General features: G+C 44.5%; 1 protein-coding gene across 5 annotated transcripts; it reads right to left on the reverse strand.

The window, feature by feature from the left end:
- Positions 1-344: 344 nt before the first annotated feature.
- Positions 345-11,906, reverse strand: LOC123099226 (uncharacterized). Of its 5 annotated transcripts, none has more exons than XR_006448124.1 (9): positions 11,573-11,902; positions 10,569-10,649; positions 10,188-10,382; positions 9,766-9,867; positions 9,508-9,696; positions 9,287-9,395; positions 6,644-8,434; positions 920-1,909; positions 345-851 (listed from the first exon to the last, which is right to left on the reverse strand). XR_006448124.1 is itself a non-coding variant. In XM_044521398.1 (2 exons), the coding sequence occupies exons 1-2, from the start codon at positions 1,020-1,022 to the stop codon at positions 616-618; spliced, it is 339 nt and encodes a 112-aa protein (XP_044377333.1). In that variant the 5' UTR covers positions 1,023-1,175; the 3' UTR covers positions 345-615. The 5 variants fall into 5 exon arrangements, 1 of the variants encoding a protein (XP_044377333.1); XR_006448125.1 differs by having other exon boundaries at positions 9,766-9,864; positions 10,188-10,387; XR_006448123.1 differs by having other exon boundaries at positions 8,052-8,434; positions 10,188-10,387; positions 11,573-11,898.

An 11,906-nucleotide genomic window follows, 5' to 3' on the forward strand; every position in this document is an offset into this window, starting at 1 on the left:
CCCCCTGGTGTGTCCCGCTGCCCCAGGTGTATATCTCATCTCGTCGGACGAGCGAGTGCCTTGGACAGGATCTCCTGCTGCTGCAACGAGATGCCCAGCAAGGTCTGCAGCTGGCCGGTGATGGTGCATGCGGATGAAGAACCGCTCGGGCTTGCGCTCCAGCTCCCTCAACGGCAACGCGTCTGCCACACAACACACATCCTTATCCTCTTTAGTTCATTAACTACTTTAGTGATCTAAACTCTTGTTTTGTTTCTCTTGGTCAATGGAAACTTTGAGTCAGTAAGTTTTTTTATTATATATGCTCATTACCTTATACAGTAGATAAAAAGGAAAATTGCATAAACATACTAGATAACTAAATTTTATTTTTACCAAAAGGAAGAAATACACAATCAAAAACTTGGAATTACAGATTTTCCCCCCCTAGATCTGGCCTACTGTTTTGCCCAGAGATATTCTCCAGCCACCACATCAAGCGCCGCCAGCCTTCGCGGGACGTCAATCGGAGTTCAACGCCATTGTTTTTCAGTCACAGATCTGGCAAACTTCTTTAAAACAATTTATAAAAAACACCACCAGAGATGCCCTTAGCGAGGCATTCGCTGCTGCTGCTCATATGGGGAGGCGCCGATGTGGGGGCGTCTCCTCCAGGAGGAAGTGGCCAGCCAGCGGTGGCGCTGGATCCCGCGAGCAGTCTGACATCGTCGAGCTGGCCGACGACCCAAGCGAGGCGGGGAGGTAGGAACGGGGCGCTGGCGTCCGGATCCAGCCGGATCCCGACGAATTCAAAGGAGAATGACTGCTGGGAGGTGAGCTCGGGCGATGCCATGGGCGGTCGGCCTCCATTGCTGCAAGGAGGAGCGAGATTAGAGAGGAGAACATAGGAGAGAGAGAGGCGGCGCAAGGCGCGGCTCACCGGCGTGCTGTGGTGGGAGGTTCGGGCGGCGGCACTCCGCGCGGACGGCGACGTCCGATGGCTGCGAGCTGTGGATTTCCTCGGGCGCGGCTGCTGCTGTCATGGAGCTCTCGTTCGTGTGGCTGTGAGAGGATAAGAATCAGGGAAAGCACAGATAGAGAGTAGAAGGAGCGGGCACCGTTGAATCAACTAAGGATGGACGGTGGAGAGGCGTGATCCGTGGGAGGTCTGGTTCAGCCAATCAGAAGGCAGCATGCTAGAAAATATCTTCTACTACTATAAAAAGGCCGGTGTGTGTTTAGATTAAAACTGTAGTTTTGTGGCGTTAGAAATGTAAATGAGGTCCTTGTTCAAATCCGACGTACGTACTACTATTTTTGTGGCTTTTTTTTCCTTATTTTAGTTTTATTTTACTAAATTTAATTCGTTCTTGGACATGGATAAATGAAATGGAATCTATTTCTTTTGTACTTTATTTGAAGACAAACGTCTTAACATTTTTTCCAACATGAACTTTCATGCTTTTTGGAGTTAGGTTGCATTTCAAAATTAAAAAACAAAACTCCATGCTCGAGACGTATCAGATTTGGCTCGCAAAGAAATGTCCATGAATAATGTGAAAAATCATCCAATATGACAAGGTAATAATTATAACCGGAAAAGCTAACAACTGGCGATGTCCATAAATCGCAGTGGACTAATTGAAAAGGCGCGGTGGCGAACGATGTAGAGGTGGGGAAGGGGAGGCGAGTATATTTGCCAAGCTAGCATGCAGTACAAAGCATGGAGTCATGGACATCTTTATTACATGAGTCTAAGAAATCAAGGGGAAAATGAGCTAAAGTAGATGAGCTGGGGTGGCCAAGTCTGCGACAAGTTGGACGGCTGGACGGTGAGGACCATCGGAGAGGAGCGGCCATTATTGCTTGAAAACGGATAGAGATCACCTCCACTATTGCACCTCAAAAGAAGGGCCTTGTTGACCAGATCCTTCACGGAAAAACCAGCATGGTCAAATTTCACAGAAACAAGGTTTTCACGAGTAAATTGTCGGACTAAAATAAGGTTCTTAACAATATTAGGCAAGAGAAGGATTTTGGAAAGATGAAATGGGCGAGTGGGGAGGAGAGCGCTACCGATGGCAACAACAGGAAGGCAGGCCTCATTACCGACTATTATGGAACGAGAATAAGACGCTAATGGGGAACGAGACAAGGTGAGGCTACCTGAGTCCCCGGTGACGTGAGACGCAACTCATGTGTCCATTATCCACTTTAGCGTTGGGGGAAACGCGACGTATGGAGGGGGGCGTACGAAGGGGCGGCGTACGGAGCAGGATGCGTGCCAGAGTACATGACCGGGTACGCCTGCGTTGACGCACCAAGTCGGGACCCGAGGATGCCTGCAGAGTTTGGGGGCACCCAGGGCGCACGAGGGGGTGGGAACGACGCACCCCATGGGGTCAAAGTACCCCACCCAAGGGTGCTGGCCACGACCGTCGGACGCCTCGTCGCGCCCACTGTCGTTTCGGCCACGTCCGCCATGGCCACTGCCACCACGGCGACGGTGCGCATTGAGTTCAGGATTGAGTCTTGGCACCCTTGAAATTAAAAAACAGAAAACTCCATGTTTGGGGCGGAGTCTTGGCACCCTCGTGTTTCGAATTGATTTCATTTTCTTGTATAAGGCCTAAACATAGACTCGGGAACATGAGTATGTTTTTTCAACCCAATTTTCCCAACCTTTTACCACTTGAATTCAAATTTGAATTATATTTGTTAAATGTGTAGAAATGCACTTAATGGCTAAAATGTAGCAAACAGATTCGGAAAGATGCCAAATTTTGACATAGATTTAGAATAAGTAATAGAAAATAACCAAGTATAAAAATAGAGTGGAGAAAAGTTGACATGGATTTGTAGCTCCTGCCATTCTCACACTCTTCTACTATGCATTTCTGGCCATTATTGCACACATTTGCATCTCAAAGTCAAGTTATATTCATTAAACGCCTAGAAATATAGCAAACAGACGTAAAAATAATATCAAATGAAATCATTTCTTAATATTTTGGTATTAAATTAATTTATAGCTATAAAAGTTAATTTCCTACTCTTACCGATAATTTGTATCTTTTTTATTTAAATCAATTTGTGCACTTTATTTATTGAAAAAGATTCTGATTCAATTAATTCCCAGGCCAAGCTCACGGTTTTTGTTTTGCTCCAAAAAAACTCAAGGTTTTCTTTGCGTTTTTATTATTGGTTTTCTTTGCACAATTTTCATCATTTTTTGGTTTTTGTTTTCTGTTCTTTTTTATTTTAAAATTTTATTTTTATTCAATTTCATTTTATTTTAGAAAAATACATGTGTACTTTATCCAATAGACATTGTACATTTTTTGTATGCACATGCAACATTTTTAGGCAAATTTGACAATTTTGACCTCTGGACGAAATCAATTCACAGAATGAACTGCCCGTGAAACTATTTCATTCCCCTGACCCTTTTGTGTAGCGCCCGCCACAACGGCGCCACACCCTACGGTGCAGCGCCTAGCTCGGGGGCGTTGCACGCCAGTCCACCGTGGCAGCCCCTGGGCCCGCATCCAGCAGTGCAGCGCCTAGCCCTCGGGCGTTGCACATTGACTTAGATGCAGCCGCTGCGCGCTAGGCCTCCCCCACCCACCCCATTCTTCAGCAGTTACAGAAGCATCGTTGCAGCGGCTGGCTCCTCTCCCCCTCTCAATCCCCTCTTCAAAAATCTTCAGATCTGACGATTTGGCCCGTGGATTCCTTCACCAATCCATCCTAGAAGGTACTTTTCTCCGATCCCCTTCTTTCTATCCATAGAATGTATGCTATTTCGGAGATTTGGGGAACCCTTGTTTGAATCTTGCATGTATTAGATTTGGGGAACTTTTGTTTGAATCTTGCATGTATTAGATTTGGGGAACCCTTGTTAGATTAGAATGTGGTTTGGATACATAGGTTGACATGTTATTTATATAGTTTGGATACATAGGTTGACATGTTATTTATATGGAAAAGATATTTGTATTGAATCTTGCATGAAGTAGGCCTAGTTTAGTTTATTGAAATTATATTTGTATTGGCAAGAATGCTTCGGATACATATGCTTTGAATTTTGCATCTAGTAGCCGTACTTTAGTTTATTTGTATTCAAAAGATAATCGTGTTGACAAGAAAGCTTTCTTTCAAATTGTTAGGATGGTTTGGCTTCTCGATGATCACTGGGAGAAACAACACCGGTCGTACGCTATGTCGGTGGAGCAGCGGGTAATAATGAAAGTTGCCGGTGTTATGAATTTCATGTTTTTTTCAAACACAAATCCCCCATATGTAATGATTTGTTTGTTTGTTTGTAGGAGCTTGCACCTCTGAAGCTTCGGTCTCACGGGGTCAACCTTGGGTGGATGCGCTATGACGAGTGGTACACACCGTATGTAAGGGAGACATGACTTCTCCATTTCATTCAGTTGGTCAGCCGGTCGACGCCACCCAACAATGCTCCAGCACTCACCGCGCTTATTGATCATTGGAGGCCGGAGACACACAGTTTCCATCTTCGGACCGGGGAGATGACCGTGACGCTCCAGGATATAGCTATGATCACCGGTCTTCCTATCGATGGGAATCCTCTATGTATGAGCACCGATTCTGATGGGTGGCGCGAGCAGATGCATGCCCTTATCGGTATGGTTCCTCCGGAGCCTCGGGAACCAGAAGTAGAAGGCAAGAAGAAGGAAAGAGTCGCAGCCGGTGCCCCTTTCACGTGGATTACATTTCACTTTGGTACTTGCCCTGAGGATGCTAATGAGGACACGGTCAAGACATATGCTCGAGTCTACATGTCGTTGTCCGGTCAAGAACGTGCCATCAATGGCGATGACCGGCCTACAGTGTTCGAAAGCCCTCACGCATTGCTCGAACGCCCAAAATGCACGGCCAAATACTCAGACTTTCCTTCCTTCATGAACCGTTGTTTGGTGCCCATGAGGCTTGACCACATGAACCATGCCCGGGTTTGTTGTGGCCATGGCTAACAACAACCTAGGGATTCAGTTGTATGCTTCCTCCCAAGTACCATACAACATCTTAAATGCGGCTTGCTTCGCCTTCCATGCCTTGCCGTACTTCACCTTGTAATGAAAGATGGATTTCACAAGATCAATGACATGTTGGACGCTCATTGTTGGAAGTGTGGATATTGAGTTGGAGAGAGCCTGTAAGCGATGAACTCGGACGTGAGTTGTTTGTGGTCTTGGGACACGATCTTGCCATCCACCCTTTTTCCTTGGCACATGTGAGTTGGCACACAACTCACTACATGCCAAGTTGGACCTCCTTTCCATGGTCTTGCACGCACAATCCACGGACATATTTCATCTTCACTTGCACATGCAACCGTGTAGCGCACATTGACGTCCGAGTTCACCACCTTGTGTGGACGATAATGCGTAACCGAGTAGTTGTCGAGCCACATCTTCAATTCCAACAAGGTTTCGAACTTAGACCCTTTAGCAATCCGGTTCTTGTCGTCTCCCAAATCACGGTGAGAGCTTGGCCTAACCCCAAGAGATACACATTGGCCACCATCTACCACGGCTTCATACGCGAGACTAACATCCTTGAACAATGTAGTCCAATGATCCCGACCGAATACCTTCTCGAAAGCTTCGGCCTCCTTCACCGTGAACCCCTCCGCATCAACTTGTTCATCGGGACCATCGTCATCCGAGTCCGATGCATATGCACGGGAAAAAGGGATGGAATGGTCCATTGTCTCTTGCAAATGATATTTGTCGAGATCACCCACATTGTTGTCATGGAGATCAACTTCATTGTCATCGTCCGCATACTCATCATTGTCCTCTTGCAAAGCTTCATCTTGGTTGTTTGTAAACGGACTCAATGTTGGCCCCACTTCTTGGGTCAAAAGAGGTTCAACAATTTCATCTCGCTTCAAGGGTGGGGGGCTACTATCAACCAAAGGGGAGGGGTTCCGGTTCAAGTCCAAATGCAAACTTGAATCAACCTTCTTCGTTGCAAATAACTCAAGAGCCTTGTCAAGTGATTCGGCCACCGTTTCCTTGTATGCAACCCAACGTTGCTTCGAGTTGACACGCATTGTCTTCCAACGGATGTGCATTCCAAAACCTACATTATGCCTTCCCTCCAACTCAACGATATCACTAGGGTCCATCCAATTTAAATCTTTCCTCACTTGTTGCAAGAGCTTCGCATAGCTAGGACTACTATCAAACACCATGTCAAGCTCATCCGGGTCAGGTTCAATATTGCCTTTCAAGAATGCGTCTTTGTCCCCATGATGAACAAACACACATGTTCTTCCCATCCCTATAAGCATTCAAACAACACAACGTAACATTGCTTCCATGAGTACCAAGGATTAACACGGAATACAAACCCTAAAATATATATCAAACAACAACCTAACTCTAACCATAACCCTAACCCTAACCCTAGCCCTAAACCTAACCCTAGCACCAACATAAGAACACCCATAAGAATAACTCTAACATACTAACAAAGCCTAATCATAGGAAAATTGGCAAACAAACATCTCACATCTCCATGCAAATCTCTAGATCCAAACAAAACTAGGGTTTCCCAAACTAGCAAAAAATGAGCAATTTGATAACATTACTTGGATCAAAACAAGGGGTTCGGAGAAGATTACCTTGAGGGAGGGTTTGACTTCGAAATCCACGGACAAATTCTTCGAATATGCAAGATTTGGGAGAGGATTTGAGAGGAGGAGAGGGGCCAAAGCTCGGGTTGAGTGTGTGGGGTGGGAGGAGTGGGGGGGCAGCCAAGTGGCTGGATAAGTCACAGTGCAGCGCCTATGAGCTGGGCGTTGCACTTTAAATGTGTGGCGCCTAGCTCGGAGGTGCTGCACATTACACGTGTGGCGCCTAGCTCGGAGGCGCTGCACTGCTGGATGCGGGCCCAGGGGCTGCCACGGTGGACTGGCGTGCAACGCCCCCGAGCTAGGCGCTGCACCGTAGAGTGTGGCGCCGTCGTAGCGGGCGCTACACAAAAAGGTCAGGGGAGTGAAATAGTTTCACGGGCAGTTCATTCTGTGAATTGATTTCGTCTCGAGGTCAAAATTGTCAAATTTGCCACATTTTTATACATGTATAACACTTTTTAAATACATGACAATTTTTTTCAAAATAGATGTCTGAATTTATTTCTCAAAAAAATGTTAACCATTTTTTTAAATACAAGTTGCCAAGTTCGAAGGTGCTAACCACTTAAAATTTATGTCTCAGGTTCGAGTTCCATTAATGTGGTGTTCTTTTTTTTAATTAAAATATGTGGCATACCCCTATAAAATTGTCACATGTACTATAATAAATATATTTTCGTTTGTAGGAGTTTCAATAATTTTTTAGATGATTTAAATTTTCTATGGTTTAAATAAATTTATGTGTGCTTACTGGAGGTAGTGCAATTTGTTGTATATGTAAGTCAAATAAGGTTTAAACATTTCAAAAAAGATATTTAAGGAATTATGTTTTTTTAGCTCATATCCAAGAAATAGACAAAAATGTCAAAAGATACTTAGGGATAACTTCACTTCTAGTTGCAACCTATTAGAAAAAATGATAATAATATCAAAATATGGTAGACAATTCTTCCAAATGGACATGGAACAATGTTATTGATTCATAAGATGGGCACAATTTTCTTAGGAGATTTCATAAATGTTTGCTATACATTGACATTAAGTTGTACAGTACATAACTATTGTTGTCTTTTCGCAAAAGAAAAAAAAAACATATTGTTGCCTACACGTGAAAAGTACTATAAAAATCTTGAAAAAAAAAACTTGGCTCGTTGTATGTAAGAACTTGGCTTGTTGGAACGTAGAGATTAGTGCTACGTGGTTCAAATCCCCGTTCAATCACCTTTTTTTATACTAAACAACTTTGCTAGTTTTATCTGTAAGTAAGATCTTAAAAAGGCATTTAACATAAAGATAGATGGACGTGTCTAGGAGCAGCCGGCTGCTCCCTAGCGTTCCCTGGCAGCCCTCCCAAAATAGTAATTTTCTGTCCCTCCTATCCAGAATAGGAAAGTACCTGGCCCCCGCTCCCGATTCCTGGCACCCAACCATCGAGCCGCGGAACTCACCTGATCCTCCCTCCCCCACGTGTTTCCCTCCTCCACCCCCCTGGGCGTCTCCTTTTCTCCCCACCAAATCGCCCAGCCCCATCTTCTTCTCTCTCCCAAGCCACAAAGGGACAACTCCCAGATCCAGAAAACTCTCCACAGTCCTCCAATGGTGGTTGGTTTAGGATTTGTTCTCCAGGCAATTCATATTGACTAAGGGTAGAAGAAGCACAGAAAAAGGTCAGATTTAGCTTTCACTTTTCCCCATGGTTGTGTGCTTCTTTCATCCCTGTCCCCTGGGTTACTGAAGAACACATGCCTCCCTTTCTCTTTCCCCATGATCTGTATAAGGCTGTAGTTTGAAAAAAAATGTGTAAGAGCATTGTACTGGATGAAAAAACAGAAATACAAAGTTGCACAGGTGCTGTTAATTAATTGCTGCAAATGTTAGATTTTTTGCCTAATTGCTTTGATGGGTTTGTTGTTCTGCTTAATAAGTTGGTAGAAACACAAGTATGTTTACTGGTAAAGCAACTTGCTTGGCCTGTTTTGAGCAACTGTAGATCGTAAGAAAGGTGTGTGTGTAGATGTTTCGGCAAGCTTCAAGCCCTATTTGGACAAATCCAGGAGTGTTGTGCAACGACTGGTTGTTTTAAGCAAGTTAAGTGTTATGGTTAGGCAACTTACATGTTAAGATTAAGCAAAAAGGGTAGGGAGTCAATGTAAAAAAGGGCTGGTTGAAGGAAAATAATGGTAGGCAAGTTTGAGGGTTTGTTTGGGCAAAATTAGGACAAATGTGAAGCAAGAAATACCGGTATGGTTATTATGAAGCAAAACTCCAGATGTTTTTAGCCAGTTAAGTGCTATGTTTTAGGCAACATACATGTTATGTTTAAGCAAAGGACGAAAATGATGTGTAAAAAAACTGCTTGCAAGAAAACAATGGCAAGCAAATTTTTAGGGCTTGTTTTGTGCAAATTCAGTAGTATTGTGAATCAAACATGAAACTGGCATGGGTATTCTTCTGAAGCAAATTTTCATGTGTTTTCGGCAACTTTGGTGATATGTTTAGGCAACTTACATGTCATGATTAAGCAAGAAAGGAATGAATGTAAAAAAAGCTGGTTGAAGAAAAATAATGTTAGGCAAGAAAGGATTACTACTATGCAACAACTGTTTTCATATAGAGATGGATTTATGGTACCTGGTGTCAGAAATTGACTGAAAGTGACTTGAGCTTGGCCTTGTTGAACAGGTACAAGAAGTTTATTCAGCTTGAAAAGCCTTGCAGGCGATGCCCTGTTTCTCTTATCCTAGAAGAAAAATACAACAACAGATGAAACATGTGTATTTCCTAGACAGTTAGGCAACTTGACAGCAGAACTTGGGCAAATGTTGATCAAAAGTGAAGCGACTGTGTATTACCTCGTTAGATCCGGTCTTTTGACGTTTTGATTTTGGTGGTTGTTCCACAGCAGTGTTTTTCTCAACATTTTCATCACCATCTGTGGAAACACTCAGATTGTTGTTGATGTCTAGCGGACGTTTGCCACGGGCAGCAATCTCCTTTCTTCCCCGATGCTGGTACCCAATAAAGGGTGTGCTTCTCTAGCCCTGCAAAAAGAACACGCAATGAGTTAAAAGAACACACAACAAGTTTATTGAATCTTTTTTCTGACACACCTCTTGATGATATTCAATAGCATGCGAGGGATCAGCATCACGATTAACTGCATGATGATCTTCTTGAATGCCCTTTTTGCTTGATCCATCCATTAGTTCCTACTACACAAAACGAAAAAGAGTGCATTCAGATGACTTTCTGGATATCGTCTCTCGGATACTGGCAACTCACATACCAATTCCAAGCAAGTAAAACCAAAAAACCAGGCAAATAGCCTTCCAATGCGCACCAAAAAATAACAAAAACAGCACTCATCCGAGGCCTCCAATACTGAACTTGCTTACGCATGATGCTTTCGAGATTTTTTTTACTAAGTTGCCACGCATTCACATCACATGATACATAACTTGGAAAACTCATGATCATCCAGCCTTAGCAAAAAAAAGGGGCGGTGGAAACTACTAAGTGCACGCATATTTACCTCGTTTTCGCCTGTCCTCTGCCGTTTTGGCTTCGATTCCTCCTCTTGCATGATATCCTTGCCTTCTAAATCAGCATCTGGTGCACTGGTATTACTATCTATGTCTGATGGGTGCTTCCCGCGATAGATGATCTCTTTAGTGCGCATACACTTGTAGACAATTACCGGCGTGTTTTGTTGCTGTGGTGGGCGTACCTGCGCTGAAAAAAATGATGCTTGTTTGCTTAGTAAAATATAGACGCATAACTCGAACATGACAACACCACCGCCCCGTCCCACCCCCATATTCATCTTGAAAAAACACCAGTAAAAAAAGGAACAACACCGCCCCTGTGCCACCCCTGCCACCTGTTTTATTTCAGCCCGAGAAAAAGCGGTTACCTCTATTTCATCTACACCCTGTTGGGTTGCTTGTGCGACCTGACCGTCACTTTTTTTTGCTTGTCTCAGACATTGTTGATGCTGCAAAAACACAAAAGGATATCAGGGAAATGAAAAAAATATAAAAATTATTAGCCACATATACAATTTCTTCTGCTTGATGAAAACTTGTCTACTTATAGCACTATATTTGCCTGTTTCATGGCTCAAAAACTTGCTAGAGCTTGCTGATGTGCCATCCTACCTCAATCCCAAAATCTAAAAATGACTTAAGCAACAAATAAAAAAGTGACAAAACAGACCAGACACCCACACCCCACCCCCTGGTACTCAACACTTTAGCAAACACAATATGAATTACCATGAATTATGGATCACAAAGTCAAGGCAACTCATATATTGACTTATGGCAAATTTCTACACCAAAAAAATAACCTCACACAACATGAATTAACCTGCCAAAAATCCACATCATATTGGCAACTCAAATTAACATGGGCACTCTTGTCCGAAGACTCCCCAAACTCCCCAGCCTCTCTAGATTCGGCAACTCAATTAACGTAGTTAGGCAACCCCTAACAAACTTGAAGCAACTCTCAATCCCACCAACAACAAAAAATCTACACAATCTCGTAGCAACTCAAATTAACATGAGTCAGGCAACTCCTACACAAATCTCAGGCAAAATCCCCAAATCTCCAAGCAACTGAATTAACATGAAAAATAGACATGAGTCAGGCAACTCCTACACAAATCTCAGGCAAATCACATACTCGATTCGACTGAATTAACACGAGATGCACACAACGGATCCGCCCACTGGGCTCGGAAAAATGTTTGGGAAGGGACAACAATGAACTAGGGCCTCCCCTCTCTGCGCGCATGATCACCTCTCCCCCTCCCTGTGCCCATGAATCCTAAACGCATCAACGAACTAGGGCCACCCCTATCCCCGAGCAGAAATGGAATCGTGAAAAAAGGGCGGGGAACAACGTGATTCTTACCTCAGAAACTCCGTGGCAAGTCCCCTCGCCGGAAACGCAGCGTCGCCGGCGACCTTCACCCCGCACCCCTTGGCGGACTGGAGACAGAGCACCGCTGCGACCTTCACCCGCTCCGCCTCTCTTCTGCAGTCCCCGCGCGCACCACCACAGCCTCTCGCGCCTCCGCCCCGCGCGCGCGCTCAACCACCACCCGCGACCTGTGCGGCAGCCGGCGGGCGCTCCAATTTCTGCGGCGGCGATGCAACCCACGACGGCCGAGCGAGATGTGCGGGGGAGAAGGGATTGGGGGAACAACACCGAGGAGTGGGTGTAGTGGTGGGCCCTCCCCAGGTTG

This window comes from Triticum aestivum, chromosome 4D, assembly GCF_018294505.1.
Source record: "Triticum aestivum cultivar Chinese Spring chromosome 4D, IWGSC CS RefSeq v2.1, whole genome shotgun sequence".
NCBI classification, from domain to species: Eukaryota; Viridiplantae; Streptophyta; class Magnoliopsida; order Poales; family Poaceae; genus Triticum; species Triticum aestivum.

Excerpts from the sequence above, each read along its gene's own strand:
- LOC123099226 (XM_044521398.1), bottom strand. The coding sequence starts at position 1,022 with ATGACAGCAGCAGCCGCGCCCGAGGAAATCCACAGCTCGCAGCCATCG. Across the intron at positions 852-919 it reads CCTCCCACCACAGCACGCCG|CAATGGAGGCCGACCGCCCA; the intron begins GTGAGCCGCGCC and ends TCCTCCTTGCAG.